The sequence below is a fragment of the Balearica regulorum genome, chromosome 2, assembly GCF_011004875.1.
Source record: "Balearica regulorum gibbericeps isolate bBalReg1 chromosome 2, bBalReg1.pri, whole genome shotgun sequence".
Taxonomy (NCBI): Eukaryota; Metazoa; Chordata; class Aves; order Gruiformes; family Gruidae; genus Balearica; species Balearica regulorum.
Window position 1 is genome coordinate 51,626,092 of NC_046185.1, and position 18,493 is coordinate 51,644,584.

The 18,493-nt window shown below is 42.0% G+C and overlaps 1 protein-coding gene across 4 annotated transcripts in view; it reads left to right on the forward strand.

Moving 5' to 3' along the window:
• The window catches only part of ANKRD29 (ankyrin repeat domain 29), a 52,034-nt gene extending 33,754 nt beyond the window's left edge, over positions 1-18,280 (forward strand). For 3 of the 4 annotated variants that reach the window (XM_075744239.1, XM_075744240.1, XM_075744236.1), the window contains 6 exons: positions 368-466; positions 3,432-3,530; positions 9,233-9,331; positions 9,788-9,883; positions 10,966-11,064; positions 12,345-17,321. In XM_075744239.1, the coding sequence (XP_075600354.1) occupies positions 368-466; positions 3,432-3,530; positions 9,233-9,331; positions 9,788-9,883; positions 10,966-11,064; positions 12,345-12,428 (576 nt within the window). In that variant the 3' untranslated portion in view covers positions 12,429-17,321. Of the gene's footprint in view, positions 1-367; positions 467-3,431; positions 3,531-9,232; positions 9,332-9,787; positions 9,884-10,965; positions 11,065-12,344 lie in introns of all 4 variants that reach the window. The other variant, XM_075744238.1, reaches the window with a different exon arrangement.
• The last annotated feature ends 213 nt before the right edge of the window (positions 18,281-18,493 follow it).

The window sequence follows — 18,493 nt, forward strand, 5'->3', positions numbered from 1 at the left end:
AGAGCTTGGCAGGGGTGGGGGATTTGGCTGTAAAGGGAAGAGAGATGGAGGATCTTGGAGTTCTGGAGGGAACAAAGCTTCTAGTGGGGAGGCAGAAGACAAGAAACAAAAAGTAGAATTTTCTTAGTTCCTGTCCCTCACTAAAAAAACCCTCAGGATGTTTATAGTGACAGAGCCAAGTTTAAAGATTTATACGGCAAGACTTGATACTAAAATTCTGAAAGATTCAGTAGCTAGTCACTACAGAACTGCTGTGAGCCAAATTCTGAAAAGCCTTAAACTTTGCTTTTTTTTTTTTTTTTTATGGTGATGTTCAGTCCAGCACCTGCCCTCTCTCCTGACTTACCCATTCTTTGCTTTTTCACAGGATGGAGGTACTGCTCTTCTAGCTGCTTGTCAGTATGGGCATGCAAAAGTAGTGGAAACTCTGTTGAAGCACGGTGCCAACATTCACGATCAACTTTATGTGAGTTATTTGACTCAGATAATATTGACAACACTGGTGGTGGAACAAATGTGCTGTTGGTTGGACAACAGCAGATACTCTGGCTCCAGCACAGAGAAGCATTTGCCAAATGTTGTGGGTTTATAGTAGTGTGCTCTTCTAAGATGTGAATTTTGTTAACTGTCTGCTTTTCATGATCCTGGGAGAAGTAGTACAAAATCAGAAAAGATATTTTGTCTGCTTTTTGGTTCATTATCTGTATGAACAGTATGTACCAAATCTGGATCAGATTTGTGCTATCCATTAGCCTTGAACAAAAGACCATGTCACATTCTACCACAATTTGCATTGCAGGCAGAAGAGTGAATAGCTACAAAGCCCCTGAGGTACCAGAGAATCACTTCATCAGTTTTCTGCCAGAAAGAGTAGTAAAAGTTAAAATCTTTAAATCTTTAAATATATTTAAAATATTTTTAAAAAATCAGTTAAAATGATGTTATTTGGTATTTGTGCATCTCTAGCTTGCCAGCATTTTGGGCAAAGAATGGTTAAAATGGCTGAACTGACATTGTTTAGTTGACTTTTCAGAAAGCTGGATTGAGCCAATGAAGCACTGGATTTAATTTACTTCCACAGAGACACAAATAAATTGAGCTTTTCAGCATTCAACAGAAACGAGTGGCAGATTTTCCCTCCACTTCCCACCACTCTTTCCTACCCCAGGGCACTCAAGACTGATAAAGAAGAAGTTGTTCCCCAGGGAGATGTGAGTTTTTTCAGCCATTTCCATTGGCTTTGGATCTGCAGGATGCTGTTGCACGAGCGTGCATCAGAGCCGAAGGCTGGCGACAGCAGAAGCCACCAGCGCACTGGGGGCTGTGCAGTGGTCGCACAGGGGGTCCCCACCTCTGTGCTGCCCTCACCCCATATTTATAAAGAAGGGCGTTCCACCCTCGCTGCTGTGTAAATAGCAATTGCCTTTCTAATCTGAGGGCAGTGATTCATACCTCTGCATGGTAATCCCAGGGGTTACCACTCGGTTTAAAAATAGCCATGCTGCCACACCTGCAGGCACCTACCTAGAAGTGAAGGTAGTAAAATAACTTCCTTGTTGTCTCTCCTGGAAATGAGCAATATTTGCAACTGGATTTAGAGCCGTATTATTATTGCTCTCAGCCATTGGGCAAAACCAGTTAGAAACGGCTGCTTAATAAAATAAGAACACAATCTCTTGAAAACGAGCGTTAGCCTGGCTCCTTTTGTGGGATATTGCCAAGCTGCATTTGCAAAGTGGTATCTGGCTGGCAGTTTCACTGGCAAGTGACCAAATGAGAAGGATTTCAGGCATGCATTTGGGTAGTCCTCCCAAAACCATCAAGATAGATGTGTTAATCTTAAAGTGACTCACGTGAGGGATAGAGGAGAAGACAAGACGATACCCTAACTAAATGGTATTTCTTGCAGAAATGTTATAGCCTCAAAACAGCTTTCTCATTCCAGCATCAATTTAAATCAAGTATAAAAGACTAATAACTTTAAAAATGGTTGGGTGATAGGGAACCCAAGGTTCTCCATCTTGATTGATGCTACAATAAAGAGTTCTTTCAATATTATACAACCTTGTTTACTTTCTAAAGGGAAGTGTTCTCACTATACCTGTCTCTGGAGGAAGCCTGCAAAGGACCTCATACCATCACCATATTTCATATACTTGCATAGCAACCAGAGAAAAGAGCCCCTCAGAGGGCCCAGGGGTGTGCATTTGTAGCGCCGACAGACACCTCTCTTGTTCACCAGGACATTTGTCTTGAAATCAAGGTCAAATATTCTAAATTCAGTCCCTGGGGCAATATATTCAGTTCATGCTTCACTAAGTCTGCTAAGTTTTGCAGGAAGAGGAGCAGCTGAGCAGTATGTCTCGGCAGACAACAGCATTTCGTTCCAACATAGTGGTATGCCAACAAGGTCAAGAACAGGCTTCCACTAAAATGCTCTGTATTTTGTGATAAGCATATGCATGATTAGGCATGAAATGTGTACTTGCACATCTGAAATGCAGTGAAAGGGTTCATCCATGTCTGTATTTAATCTAAAAGAGTCTCACCTCCTAGGAAAACTTGCCCTAGCATGCTCTGTGCTGAGTGCTGTGGATATAGGATGGGTAAACACCTGTCCCACCCTTGATGCAGATTTCCACTTCTAGTTGGTTGGATGGATTATAATGCTGTTCGAAATTTTTTCATCAAAAAAACTTAATGAAATATGACTTTTAAATTTTTTGCCTAAGGAAGAAGTTTCTGTGAAGTCAAACTCTGAGTACATCTGCACATGAAAACATGTTGAGGAAAAATCAAATCCCATATTTGTGCAGAATTTGTTCTTTCACAAGCTTTTTGCAGGAAAATGCTGATTTCTGATAAGGCTATGAGATATCCTGTCTTGCATGTGCTGCTTTTACATTGTTACATTACAGGTGAAGTTTCTTCTACAAGATGTGGCAGAGCAGTGGCACGGTAGCTGCTGGGGTGGCACAGTAGCGTGGCACAGTACTTACTCCTTCAACCTCAAGGACAGACTTCAGTGCTGGAGTCTCCAGTCTTGAAAAGCACTTGAACATGTTTTCATCATGTGTTTATGTGGCAGAACACTTTTGCATGAACATATAAAAGCTAAATGAACCTATACAGGAATGAATTGTAGACCAATGTTTCAATGAACTAGACTGTTAGTATTCCAGACCCAGGATTTTATGCTTGGTTTGATATATGATGGGAATCAGTACTTGTGCATACTGAATGAAAATGTTACCATAGTTTTTTATGAACTACAGTTTGGATTTTGGTAATTATTTGTTGAGCATGGCTGTATATCTGCTGTTACACAGCATAATGGCTTACGAATGAGAACTTGATTCAGTTTGGTTTGGTTTTGTGTGGAAAAATGGCATAATTTCAACACAGGGTAAGCTGGATGTATTTGTTCTTAGGATGGAGCTTCTGCAATTTTCCTGGCAGCACAAGGAGGCTATCTGGATGTCATCCGATTGCTGCTTTCTTCAGGAGCAAAGGTTAACCAGCCACGGCAGGTGAGCTCCATATTTCAGGGCAGAGCTGGGGTCTAAGTGTTTGCAGTTATGAAAAGTTAACACTGGAATTTTCTCCGGGTATCAGGTTCCCATGGAGGTGTTTCACTGGTAGGCAGATTGTGGCTGTGCCTGCGTCCGTGTTTTAGTTCAGATTGATAATGTGGTTTTGAAGCATGTACCCCAGTCATTTCTGCTTGCATGCAAACTAGATCATTTGTGGAAGAAGTGAAACTGGAAGCTCTGCACCAGTTGTGCTTACACACTAAAGCAGATCAAACCACTGGCTGATCCTTTGAGCAGGTTTGAACTACATGTGCGTTTGAGCCAGGGACCAAGATAAATCAAAATAAAACCCTCCAGCTGTATATAATGTTGATGTAAGGACCTTGCACTACCTCTTGCAACTACTAATCTGCTTCTGTTGTACCAAGTTACTTGTGAAGGTCTACACAGCCTACCACATCCCTGCATTCTTTTGGAAATCTTTGGAAAAGCTATTGGAAATCTGGGAACTCTAGTGAGAGACAATACTAAATTTGGTATATTGAAATCACCAGTACTTCAGTACTGTGGCTTTGGTGTTGAAGCTGATCTTTGAAAAAAGCTTTTACTTTCAGTTTTACCTTTTTTAGTTTTACTTTGTGTCATCCCTGTGCACTTTGAAACTCAGGCATGAGTGTTACCTTCATCTCTGGAAGTTTTTGATAGATATGGAAAGCCTTGCTGTCCCCATTTCCAGCTAGTTACTCTAGTGGGCCTGATCCTGCAAACACATACGACCAGTGGCAACCGTAAGCATGACATGAGCTCCTCTGAAGGCAGTGGGGCTGCTGTTTGATCGTTAAAGGATATGTATGACCTAGATTTGTGGCTGGTTCAGAGGTCTCTGCTAGGAGGCTAAGGGCTAGATCCACCTTGCATCACCATGCGCTGGTGCTAGGTAAGGGTGCAGGAGACTTCCTAACTGTGGGATATGTAAGTATACGCAGTGTACAGAGACATACATAAAAGCTCTCTTGGTTTCCAAGAAATGGTTTCTCAATTGTTTAGCTGCTTCTTGACTCTAAAATCAATGCTTAAACAGCACGTTTAGATGCTGCTTTGAGTAGCCAGATGTAGGAATTGCACAGCTAACTTTACTCCCAGCACACAGAAATGTCTGGTTAGAGACAGGGCTTCGCAGGAATCTTTGCCTGCTTTTAGACAGCCTCCCCTGTGGTCTGCTGAAACCCTGCAGGCAAGGTAGCTGTCCTGGGTCTTCACTGCACATTTTAAATTGATGGGATAAGGTCTTGTCCTTGCAATCAGTCATGTATGGCTGCCAGGTGGCTGTTATCATTGACTGCAGCAAGTAAAAAATCAGCAGGCAGGAGTAATGAATGTGAAAACTCTAATAACAGTGAACAACATCGCATGTGACAAGCTTTGCCAGGTATTTTCAAGATTTCCTTTCATCTACACCAAAAAGCTTGACAAATCATAGCCTGGAAGCAGAGATCGATCTATATGACTTCTGCTGAATCTGTGGGTCTGCATAGCCTCCCTGGTCTCCCTGCCACTCCTGTAGTGTAAGGAAACTGGATTAGCATTTTATGTGCCCAAACTAAAGTAATTTTCCTGTTGCCTCTTCTCCCACCTCTCCAGCACCAGAGCTATGCTAGCAGCTGCTCCCTGGACTGATGCTTTAGTTTCTCCTAGGCTCCCTCCACACTATCTCCCAAGATCAAGATTAAGAAAAGTTGTTAAAAGCTGTTAATTAATGCAGTCTAAAAGATCAATGTAGAAGGATGGACCAAGGTATGCATTAATGCCTTTTGAGTAGGTCAAAATACAGTTGGGGAGCCTTAGATTTAGCCCCGCTATGTTGCCATAAAAACCTGCATTCTGCTAACCATAATTATAATGGCTCAGCTAATTCTTTCTGACGATATTTTTTTAGCTCTCTAATCCAATTTCTACAACACAATGTTTCATGAGGCATTTTTAAATCTTAGTTGAGGCAAAGACTTTGTGTGAATGTTCGTCCCTGCTCTGTTTCATCTCTGGCAATACGGGCTTACTTTGCTTCAGGGTACCTCCGATCCCTGCTAAGATTATGCCTGGATAAGTCCGTGGCATTTGTATTTGGGCCCACTGTAACCTGAAACATTTCCTTAACAAATGAAACTTTTTTACTGTTTAATTAGTAAAGTAATGGTTGGATGGACTTCAGTCTCTTTCTTACTAACAAATTTGTACTTTGATCGAAGGTGGCATGTTGGTCATGAGGAATGTAGCTCTAGCTGGGGCAGTTTCGGTGCCAGCCAGATGACTCCCCCTGTCAGTTACAAACCACACTGCTCTCGCTGCTGTAGGAAACCTTTCTAAGCAACGTGACATCGAATACAGGGCTGGCCGTAGCTGCAGAGTGCCAGGTGTGAGTTCATGTTTCTCCTTCCTCACGGTGTCCAGGTTTTCCTCTCTACCTTGTGGATTTGGGGGCTTAATTCATCTGCCTAGGCATGTGCATCTGCCCTGTATGTCTCCTCCTGCTGCTGTAGTGGGTACCAGTTCCCCTTCAGTCTCATGCCCCGTCTCCCAGTCCCATGGGGGTGGTCCTGATACCGTAGAGCATCTTGAATGGTGCTGGGTCCCCATGTGCAGGCCCTTCAGCTCAGTTCTCACAAGGCCAGATAGTGAAGCTTCCTGGCGAGTTTCTTCCCTGGCAATGTCATTTCTCTTGTTTTTTAGCCGTCTTCTGTTCTGACATTACAGAGCTGGGCAGGAATTCTTTTGTCATCTTTTTGTCTAGACAGAGCTGGGGGCAGTGTCTGAAGCCTGATGCGGGAGATGTTTCTTTGCTTCTCCAACTCAAAAACAAAGCAAGAATATTATTTGCCAATGAACTTTACACTCTGTCTTGGCAGCCTGTGTCCCAGCAGGCTTTACTCTGGCTGGCAAAGCAGATTCAAAATACTCTGAGAATTCATGTTTTTTTCTTAACACATGATAGGCAACTACACATATATGAAAGCCAGTAAACCCATATAGTGTGTAGACTTCAGACAAGCAAACAATTTGTTATTAGCAAGAATTCAGCTGGTGTAGTGGTGTGAGTAGACTGATGGAGAACGTGATGCTGAGTAGCCTGAGAGTAGGGGCTGTCTGTCCCTGGAAGTCCTTACTGGGAATTCAAGGAGTATTTCAGCTCCTACCCTAATCTGACCCTTTCTAAAACTCCAAGCCACAAGCAAATTCTGAGATTCAAAGCTACAAAGCAAAGTCATTAGTTAATGGGTAAGAGAAAAAGCATCAGAAATTTCCGTCAGAGTATGTTCAGAACTGCTGACTGCTGGATGTAATGAGATGTAGTCAATATATATAAGCTTGTAATCAAATACGGAAATAGCACAGCTGAAAAACACATGGGGTATTTAACATTGTTCTAGGAATGTAACAGTCTGCAGTCTGCTGGGTGGGCAGAGGAATAAGGAAAGGAAAGTAGTTTTTGAACTGCATCTTTCCCTGTTATCACTTTCTTCCTGACTCATCTCCAAGTCACAGGAATTCTCACGTGGCTTCTTAGTACAATGTAGTATCTCTTTTGTAGCGTACACCAACATGAAAATGGACAGAATTCTCATCTACTCCATATAAATACTATACGTGTTTGCATAAACCTGCCTGTTAGATGCTGTTTGCTTCAGAGAGAGAAGCTGACAATAGTCAATGTGAGCCCACCATCAACTTCATCATCGTTCTTCTCTTCAGGCGAAGTCCTCCAAGACAGTCACTCTTACAATGTACTTTTCCCTCTAGCCCATCACTGGGATACTGAGGATGATGTCTAACAGCAATACTATTAAGGACAGTTAACGGTAACAGTGATGTTACCCAACACTTGTATTTCCTTCTGCTCCTTTTCATTTATACCTGAAAATAAGAGTTGTTCTTATAAACTTCACTATGAGTAAAAGAAAGCTGCTGTGTTCCCCATGCTGTTCTTGTGCATGCATTTCTTGCGTACATAGAAGCGTGGATTTGCACAGCATTGGATCTTCATGCAGATTAAATTGTGTAGGCTGCTCTCAGATATTTTCCAAGTTTTATAGGCTTTTTCAGTGTCCCTATTGCCCTCTGGTGGGGGGAAACTAGAAAAAAAACCAGGAAGTGGCAGCTTACTGGTAGGGAAAACACTGTAAATTGGAGAGGGACAGTTTTTGCCATCATGCTAACATCACATGCGCTTATACAAGACACCTTTTGTTATTTTTGAATCGCAAAGAACACTCATTGTATTAATGGAATATATACTAGAATGAGGTCAATCACTAATTTCCATGAGTTAATTTATAGAGTAGTGATACAAGAGTGGACAAAGATCTTGTTCCTTACCATTTGAGAAGACCGAAGATCTCAGGATGTCCATTTGCTCTTTCTCAGAATCAGAAAAAGGGATGCCCAGAATATTAAATCAAAGGAAGAAATAATGTTTCTGTTTCTTCCAAAGGATTAAGTCACTAGCCCATAGAAAGCGGAGAACTGGTTCAACAATGTGTTTTTTGGATTGCATGAGCAAGTCATATGAATCTTCAATTGGCACTGAGGAGACACATTGCTTCTTTGATCAAGGTGGAAACACCTTATTTAAAGTATAAAGTTGTTTTCTTCTGAAACTTCTCATTAAGGCTCTTTTGGAAGCCCCAGTGTATTTTGTCTTCCTTTTTCCTGCCAAGTCTTCAGGCTGCTGAGGGTGACGAGAGGAACTGGCAAGCGCTGAAGGCAGAAGCAGGAACCCTGCTACGTGAGGCCTCACTTTTACATTAAAGTCCATACAGGCAAAGCCTTTTGTTAAAGGCCCACAAGAATCAGTTTGGCACCACATAACTGCTGGAGTCCTCCTGTAGTCTGGAGAATCAGGACATTTGGAAGCAAAAGGAGGAAAAGACACAAAACTAAATTCTAATTGCGGCAAGAAATACTTCTAGTGCTTCAACTCACCTTTGGATTGGCTTGGAAATCCATCACAAAGTTCATCTTATTATGAATGTGCATTTTATTTTGTGAGGTTTTTTGCTGAAATAATGATTGCATAGGACATTTTTTTCCAAACCAGGTTGCTTCACACTGGATTCCTTGATAATTGCCTTGTTTTCTAGAGGAATTCTTGAAGATAAAATTTGTGAAATATCATCACTGTAAGGCAGGACATTTTTACCAGATTCCCTTAGGGTGGATAATGTAACTAAACATTGAAAGCTGGTGATCATCTTGCATTGTTCCTTAGCTTCTGTAAACTTCCACTCCACCTGTACAGAGACATAGCTGCAGAATTTGCCCACATATGCTGAGATTTGCCTGTATCTTCTGTCACACCTAGCCACCTAGAGTTCAAACTACACAGGATACCTTTGGCCTTTACATTTCAAATTTCCCTACGTATTTTAAGCACAACTGGTAAACCAAAGAGGACTTTAGGTGTTCGCACCGTGATGCACATTTCAGGCTGAGGATGGCTCTACTCCACAACTGGGGTGGTTCTGACTTGATACATTGAGCTCCCACGTGCTTTTGGAAGCAACTCTGCATATGTCTATCTGTGATGCAGGATTTAATTGAGGAATTGAAGTACATCCATTCCAGCAGGCAGACATGGGTGGTGAAATACCAGGGAGCACAGGATCTCGAAGTGAAAGCGTTAGCAGTCTTTTTTCTGTTTGCAGGATGGGACGGCACCCTTGTGGATTGCATCGCAGATGGGTCACAGCGAAGTGGTGCGAGTGATGCTGCTCCGGGGAGCCGAGCGAGATGCCGCACGGGATGTGAGTAGCACATCTTCCTGTGCTCTGTCTGCAGCTTAACACTTCCTAGCTTTTTTTGAGGCTCCAAGGTTGCTTGAATGGAGGCCTGATGTCCCCAGAGTCCATCCTGTTTGCCAGGCTGTAAAGTCCCACCATGGTCTCCCTTTTCCCCTTTGTGTCAGGGACAGCTTCCTGAAGGGACCTTCTGGAATAAAAGAATGGAAATGACCTTATAAATGAGAGACAAAGATGATGTATGGTGTCACGGGTTCATTTTACCCTGAAGTTTTCACCTGCCAGAGGAACAATCCTCCTAAAACCAGTAACATATGTTGTGGAGTTGCCTCCTCAAAGACGATGAGCAGAGGAGACTCTCCTCTCAGGGGTGTGGGGGAGAGCTGGCGTTTCTCTCCAGCCAAGGGGAATGCAGATAAAGCATTGGTAACAACTGAACTGACCTTCCTCTCTCTTTTAAAGGATGGCACAACTGCTTTACTGAAGGCTGCCATTAAAGGGTACAACAATGTGATAGAAGAGTTGCTGAAATTCTCTCCCACACTTGGCCTGCTGAAGGTCAGTAGAGAAACACACAGACTTTTAGGCAGAAACTCAAGAAGGCAAAGGGTCTGATGAAAGACCTGACATTTATGACAATGGCAGTGGAAGACGATAAAGAGCTTGAGCCCCAAAAAGTCAAAAGAAAAATGAAATTATCTTATTTAGCCTTTAATGCCACAGACAAATGAATCTTTCCAAACGAAACTGTGAATTTGATTCTTGGAATGAGGAAGCACATTGTGTCATAGAAGGAATTCTCCTGCTTTTCATCATCTGATTTTATTTCTACAGTAAATGGATTCCTCTTGACAGTATAGTTTTTAGCATTATACACTGCCCTCTGTTGCATTTAGTTAGCAAAATAGTATCCTAAGAGATCTGTTGTAAGCAGATTATCTACTTCATTTTGTTTTCCTCTGAATTGAAAGAGTGACTTGAAAAATAACAGATATTTGGAAGCTGCTTTTTAATAGATGATCTAATTTTATGTGCCTATAAATCACATACTTAGATAGCCTCTGTGCATGCAACTAATTGGCAATTTTTATGTACTTGAAAATCCAGGTGGAATTAACTTAGTTGTTAATTACAAGTATGAAATAGCTTACACACTTATTTGAACTGTCAGTTTGCAGCCACCAACAAAAGGCCAGCCATAAAAAAAAAAAAAAATCACCATTCAGCTGTCTGACACTGAGATCATTAATCATCAGAGAAAGAAGATAAAGTGCACAGATGGTTTCTGTTACTGCTTGTGCTTCTGTTTCACTTGCTAATAGATGATTTTGCCAGGCAGAAGCAAGTGCTATGTTCATTTCACCTCTAATCTATTGACAAGGGTAATTTTTAAAGGGAAATATCACTGCAGTAAAGTGAACCTGACTCTCATTTTTATTAAAGCATTTAAAATCACCTCCTTCCTAGCCCACTAGCCTGCCAGCACCCTGTCTAAATCAGACCCTATACCTTTGATGACCCAATATCTTCCATGTTATTTCTTTCTTGTTCATAGGCTTGTTCTTTGCAACTATTAGTGTTTCGCTGCCTTTTGATTTCTCCCCGTGCATGGTACAAACATCTCCATTGGTATTTTCTAGAACGGGACCTCTGCTCTCCACGCGGCCGTCCTGAGCGGCAACGCGAGGACAGTGGCACTGCTTCTCGAAGCTGGAGCGGACCCTTGCCTGAGGAACAAGGTACGTCCTGGCACGCCGTCCTGGGTGAGGAGCAGGTGGGGAGCACCGAGCGGCAGAGCCGTGCGCGCCACGTGCGTGGTGCAAGTCCGTGTTTCTGTGTTGGTCCATGGTTGCCTCTTGATCCTCTCCTGAAGCAGCATTGTTCGGTCCATTTATTTCTGTATACAAGTATCTCTAAGGGTGCTAGGCAGTGCCGCTGGTGATGCCGGTTCTTGTGAAGTTACATCAATCTGAGAATAACCAAACCATGCATTCACTCACTCGAGCACCACATATTAAATTGTTCGCTATAACTAGTCATGGGTTAGCTAGATTGCTCTTTAGGGAAATAATAATCCATTACAGTTTTGGTAAGTCACAAGTTATATTCATATCTCCATACAGATGTGTAAAGAGGATGTTTCCTCAGCAAGAGAAATGTGCATCTGTGTGCCTTTGATATGAAAACGTGGTTAGAATTCAGCACATTGCTAATACAAAAAAATATCCCAAATCACACGCATCTTTCCCATATCTTACAATTTAATCTGTGGTGCCTGTTATTTCTGTATCATTCCACTTGATGGCAGCAGAGTTAACGCCTCATACAGCAATTCACGTTAGTAGGCATTTTGTTTTGCTACTATCATCCAAGCAATGTCCAAGATTCTTCTGCTACTGATGGTGATTTGCAGCAGGAGGGTGTGCAGTATAAGAAAGTCTGTGACTGTAACCTCTCCTAGTGATTTTTTTTTTTTTTTTAAATAACATGCAGTTTGGTACAACAGAATACATTTGTAGGAGAGAATTACTGACTTTCAGAAATAGCTTCATTAAAATGCTTTATGTTACCAAAATTATATTCAATAAATACAGAGGACCAAACTCTGATGTTCTATTACCAATCCTACAAAATAACACTGACTATTTCATAGCAATTAAAGTCTTTCCTTGGATTTTTATGGACTGTGGTACTTAAAGACCTGCCTTATATCCCCCCAAAAAATCACCAGCTATGTTCTCTTTTAATTTTGTGGCAGAAGTGTAGGGACCCTAAGGAATACAGTTTAGCCTGGACAGTCGGCACAAAATAAGCTGACTACTCAAATCCCATGCTAGGATTATTTTGAAGACCTGTGGAAAGGTGACTTCTTAAGATATCTCCAACTGTGGTGGAGACAACACTGGAGTAAGCACATTGTTATAACGCTCAGTACCATCTTCTTTAGAGCTTAATGCTTTTAAACCATGGTGTGGAAATACTCCTGCATTTTTGCTAACCTGAAGGTTTTTTGTTCCAGGCAAATGAACTGCCAGCTGAACTTACAAAAAATGAACGCATCCTCCGACTCCTCCGCACGAAGGAAAAGCAAAGGAAAAGCTAATGGAGCCCTGTAGCGAGTGTGGCTTGACAGAGATGTGCCCTGACCGCAGTAGTATGACAGTAAACCTAGGCTGCCCGAGAAGGGCTTGTTGGGACAGTTTGCAGAACTGATTAGGCTTGCAGAACTGATTAGGCTCTCCAGTACATGCTCCCTGAACGCACGAGGCCCTTGCCATGGAGTCGCCAGGGGCTAAGGCCTCCACCTGGCATCGCTGAACACAGAAGGACTGCAACGAGAGCAGGGTTTGGCCTGGGAGCTGCGTTTGCACTGTATGATCCTGCCTGTACGCCAGGATCCCACCAGTCCCAGCACCGACATTTGCTCATCCACGCCTGCAGCGTACGCATCCCCACACATGCAAGTGCCCTGCTGTTTCAGACACATGTCCCTGTACTGGCATGGCCACACACCTGTAATGGGTGCCTCAGGGTGCATTTCTGGGTCGGGAGCAGTCAGCCCTTGTGCCAAAAGGACACCCAGACCTCACAGCTGTTTGGATGCAGTCAGTGCTGGAGAAGCCCCATGGTGCTGCTGCTGCCCTCCCTTTGCTGACAGAGCTAGCTCAGATCATTCCTCTCTACCTCCAAGTGCTGCATGGGGCTAGAGGTGAGATCCTACCTGCGACATCCCAACAGAAAACATCTCCTGCCAGCCCAGGGCTTTGGTAACACTTTGGCTACTACATGAAGCTCCATAATAATGATGCAGAGTGTTCCAAATTATGCCAAAAGCTACCAACCAAACAATAAGCAAGGAGATGTCCTCCTCAGTGGTAGCATCTTGATCTGTCAATCTGTCCAGCAAGAGAAACACAGCAGAGCAGTTGATAGCATTTTGTGATGCGTACGCAGTGCTATGGGGGTCCATCCCCAACCCTACAGTCTATGCATTTTTGTGGGTAGAGGAGGACCGGTTACTGAGCAAACCAACCAGAGCATGTCATTCACTGGCGCAAGCACATCAGAAATTTATGTCGGGCACAACAGCACAGATGCTATACAAGTAGTATACGTATGTTCTGCACACGCATATATGTGACACTGTGGTTTAGTACCCATAGCTACTATGCAATGCACTTGTTCCCCAGGTCTGTGATGGGAGTTAAGGGACAAATGCGCAGTGTACAGGTGTTTCAACAGCTGGTGAGAGGGTTGCACGTAGCCACACTCGAACAGGCCTGCTAATTAATGGGGACGTGGCAAATGAACGCTCAACAGTAATTTTGGCTTTTGTTGTGGTTGAGACGCTTAAACACCCTACTAGTGCCTGTGTGGGGAAGACAATGCAAATTGTAGATGGTTTGTGAAGAGCTATATTTTAACCACGTTGCTGTAAAACACCCCATTAAAACCCAGTCATTTTTGCTGTATAAACAGTATATACTAAGTCCCGTTAGCCACAAAAACATTAGAGATTATTTTATAGTGAGTTGAGGTATAATGTTAGCTCAGTACTTAAATCCACACGCTTCACCTGTCTTCAAACCTTGGCAAATTACTGAAAAATTGCATAACAAGTTGAGGACAGAGAAGATTGTAAGGAAACAAAATGTTCCCCGCTTAAAAAATGTCTGCCTAGGATTCAACTGAATTGTTGCATTTTTGCTTCTGTGAGTTAAAAAAAAAAAAATAATCTTTTAGTGAGCTAGGACAAATGAATGTAGTTTACTTAGTGCAAATTAGCCATATATATTACCAAATCATAAAGTTATTCTTTTCATGAGTAAGTTAAGTAAGAAGTCAGGGTTCTGGTGAAGAGAAGAGACGTAGGCATACCTTTGCTTGTGAACTGGAATTGTTATTCCATTTCTACTCAACATTATAAAGGAAAGTTTTAAGTTTTCCAACAATATGAGAAGACACTAGAAAAATCTATTTAGGTAATTCATGCTACTGGATTTTTGAATTAAAATAATGTCGTGCCTAACAGAAACTTGCAGACAAACTGGTACAGAACCAAAGAATTATGCAAGATGCTTAGCGGATGATTGTATCCAGGGTTCAATTCTGCAAAAGCCTAAAAAATATTGAGCATGCAGAAATCTCAAGAGCCTTATTGGGAACTTAAGTTGCATAGCATTACATGGGACTGGACTCTAACTTGTTTAACAAGCAATGCTGGAGAGGATAGGCTTATGTGGAGCCCCCACTGGCTTAAAGATGTACATACTGTTTCAGAGAATACTAGACGGACTCTAGGTAGCCTAGCTCTATATTGATCTTTTTCCCTAAAGTTTCTTCAGATCAACATCTGGGAACAACCACACTCTTAATATGAAAAGCCCTTTCACAGTTGTAAAGGAGGATAATCATCAGAAGGTCTTCAGTAGTCATGCTGGGTCAACAATAAATACTCTTAATACCAGAGAAGCTGTAATGATCAGGTAATCTTCCTAAAAAATGTGGAAGCATCCACTGTCGGTGAGGGTCTCCTATTTTTTTCCTGATGGCAGAGCATAGGAGAGAGGACAGGGCAAGCCAACAGTGGTCCTGTGACAGCTGAAGTAAGCAAGCTGAGACAACAACATGCAGGTGTCCAGTATCTGCAGGTGGCCTCTCCTTTCCGCCAGGCACATTTTCTTGTGAGAGTGGTCTCACCCCAGAGGGAGCAGGTACCCAGCAAAGAGCTTCCTTCTGAATTACGCCTGCCCATGGGAAGATGCATGTCTGCTCCCCACCATTTAGAGTAGGACTTTCTAAGTCAGGAGTCCAGCTGCCTCCATGACTGGCCACCACAGCTGGGGCTCTCGTGCAACAGGCGAAGAACATCTGGGATGCTGCATCCCTTACAGAGCATCTGCTGACCTTCTTCTGAGAGCATGCCAGGTCCTCCTTTTTTGAGTGATATTGAGCTATACCTGGCTTTTCTTATTTCTAAACAAAATCTGAAATGTGGGGCTGACACAGATTGAAGGGAGAGGCTTGTAGCTCCCTCCTTGCTCTCATCAGTGCTGGCTGATAGAGCACACAGCCTGTGCGGGGCTCCATGCGGGAGAATGGGCAGCAAAGTCTGTCTCTGTCCTGTTCAAAGTCAAGTTGAATCTAGCTTTAGCAAAGACACTATTCAGCCAACATGGGATTTTTAGGCAGTGAAACCTTCCCATTGGGAGCATCTGTTTCATCTTGGAGCCTTTGGAGACAGCTAGATTTAGTTTTGGGTTCCCTGTAACCAAAAGGTGCTTATTCTGCCTGTATACAGGCTCGAAAGCTGCAGTACTGTTTCTCACCATGCAATTAACCTTTTCACAAAGAAACCTTAATAATTCTTCGTATTTATGTAGCTGCTGTTACCTTTTAAGTGCTCAGTAAATACTGCTGTGGTTTGTTTGTTGTTCTAAAACGGAAACCTGCTTTCTCTTCCTGGCTGAAGTGATTCACTAATATTGACAGTAGTTCTTTGCGTAGTTGTCATGCCTTTTGGGCAAGGCTTTCAAAGTGCTCTGCAGGCACCATTACCTTTGCAAGTACCAAAATGCATTGCTGGGGGAGGCCGGGAAATAGATGATTTCATTCACACACCAGTGAAAGGCAGCAGCTCTTCATCAGTTCACGTCAAGAGACAAGAGTAAATTTAGACTAGAAATTAAGGGGCACCAAATCCATTTCATAGATGGCAGGGTGAAGGTAGGTACCATGTAATGATGTGAAATAGAACTGGGACAGGACAACAGGCCAAATTGGGGTTTTTTTTTGTTGGGTTCTGGCATCTCTTTCACCCTAAAAGTGCCATATAGATATATCTATCTCCATCTTACACCTCTGAAAAATCATGTCTGCCAGCACACTGCTTTTAGGCTTGCCTCTCTGCACATTCAGATCCAGGGGCCCAGCCTGCTGATATCTCCACCTGGTATTTATGCAGGTGCTATAGCCTGGTGACATCCCATCAGCTGCAAGTGAGTACAAAGAATGGGCAACCAAGAACAGGCAACACAAATGAGTCAAGGAAAAGTATAGGGCATCTTTCTTCCATTTCACTAGTATCAAGTCATTGTAGGATGGGGATGAACATAAGGAAAGGCCCATGGGGTATAGAGAGAAGTGGCATCCCATCAGTGACATGGTAGTGGTTTAGCCTCAGAAGTGCCAAATACACGGAGGTCTTCATTTAAGGTGATCACTGCAGTGCAGTGTGCAGGGACATGTATTTAGTAATGATACAAAAGGCAATGTGGTACCTCCTGACTTGTACATGCTGTTCTTCCCTTGGGGTGAAACCATCTCACTGTTGATCTACCCACCTTTGTTTAGTTCAGAAGAGCTGAGAGGATTAGAGCACCAGATCAAACAACCACAGGTCATATTTAATGCACTTTAACAATGATGATTATTTGCCTCAGAGTCAGAGCCTAATTGCAAGAATAATTCACACTTCTTTATTCAGCCAGTCATGGTGACTATTGAGGGATCCATAAGTAAACCAAATCTCGTGTTGCCTCAGAAATTTCAGAATTCTTGTACAGAAAATGAGATAGCACAAACCCTGTCCCATTTGTACTTCACTTAATATGAACACTTAACAGACATAAAATACTGCCTTTGTTTGGTACCCTGGAGTCAGTGGTGTTAAAACGTTAACATTTGCTACAAGTCCAACCAAAGATTATACACATGGCTCTTTTTTCCAGCAATGGAGTATTGTATTGCATTGCACACACGGGGCTAAATGGAGTTGTGCCTTCTCATTGTGGCTCTGCATTTGGTCCTTGGAAATGCCACAATAGTTTCATGCTTTTCTGAATTCCACAGTTTCTTTTGACTTGCCCTTTTATGCATTTGATAAAAGCTATATAAATTTGTTAACTCCATGTAAGACTAATATTCTGCAACAGGAATGTTGCTTTGCTAAAACACATTTTTCCATACCATTGTTTCAATAAAAATTAATATACTACTCAGATTATCTTGTCTGCATACTTCAATATTTCTTGCCTTTCCCCCATTCCTTTCCTTTCCACTCTTTCCCTTTGTAGAATACCAGAATTAATTTCCTATTTATGTAAAGACCATTTTGTTCTATTCTAGTTGATTGATTAGACTTTTATCATTTTCCAGGTCTTTACAGATGAGATAGATAGCATTCACAAAACAAATAAAGCCAATGCCCTGGCTTGAGAAACAGGAAAACGTAATTTAGCATGACATAACAAGGTTTGTTTCAAAGAACCAGACATCACTGACAGATTCCCCTTGACCTTAACAGCCATTAGGTCAGATCTGAAGGGAAAACTATAAAGAGTAACTTAAGAACCAAAGGAGTAAGACTATACTTTTATTCAGTTAGTCAAACATGTCTTGGTGGTTCTGTTATTATTCTGTTATTATTCCTAAATGTAAAACTGGCCTTTACACTGATCTGACCTACTTCAGTTTAAAAAAAAAAGTCTACACCCTGCTGATATGCTTATTGTGGTATGCAGTGGATTATGAACATTATGAAAGGGGAAAAGAGTCTACACTGAAAACTGTATTTTTGACCTTGTGTTTGACATCCCAGGCTTTTTGCCTTATTCCTACAATTTTCTACTGTGGTGAACTACGTTTTAAATCATCATCAAAAATTCCTACAACCACAGCTCAGTAAAGCATCTCCATCTATTCAGAGAATATCAAGAGAAAGTGCTGTGACTTGTTCATGGCCTAAATCACTACAAAGGATCATTTCTGGTAGTGGAAAGGTCCTTAATTTTGCACATGAAAGCATAACAAAACAGTGTCAAGAGGCTGAAACTAGACAAGTTCCAACTTAAAGCTGTAGATTTTCAAGAGTGAGGATAATTATCTGTTGGGAAAAGTTGCTGAGATGATTCCTTCATCATTTGAATTAAAAAAAAATAAAATTACTTTTCATTCTGAAAGATGTGTTCCACCTGAAACATTTTGTGTTTGATTCAGGAATTACTGGATGAAATTGTGTGATATGCAGGAAGTAACATTATGTGATCATAATAGTCTCCTTGATCTTAAAATATATGAATCAATACAATTTTGCTTTATCTCCTCGGTGATTCAAAGAGATGCTAACTCTCATGAGACAAGACCACATGCCTAGCAACTGTGGCTGTA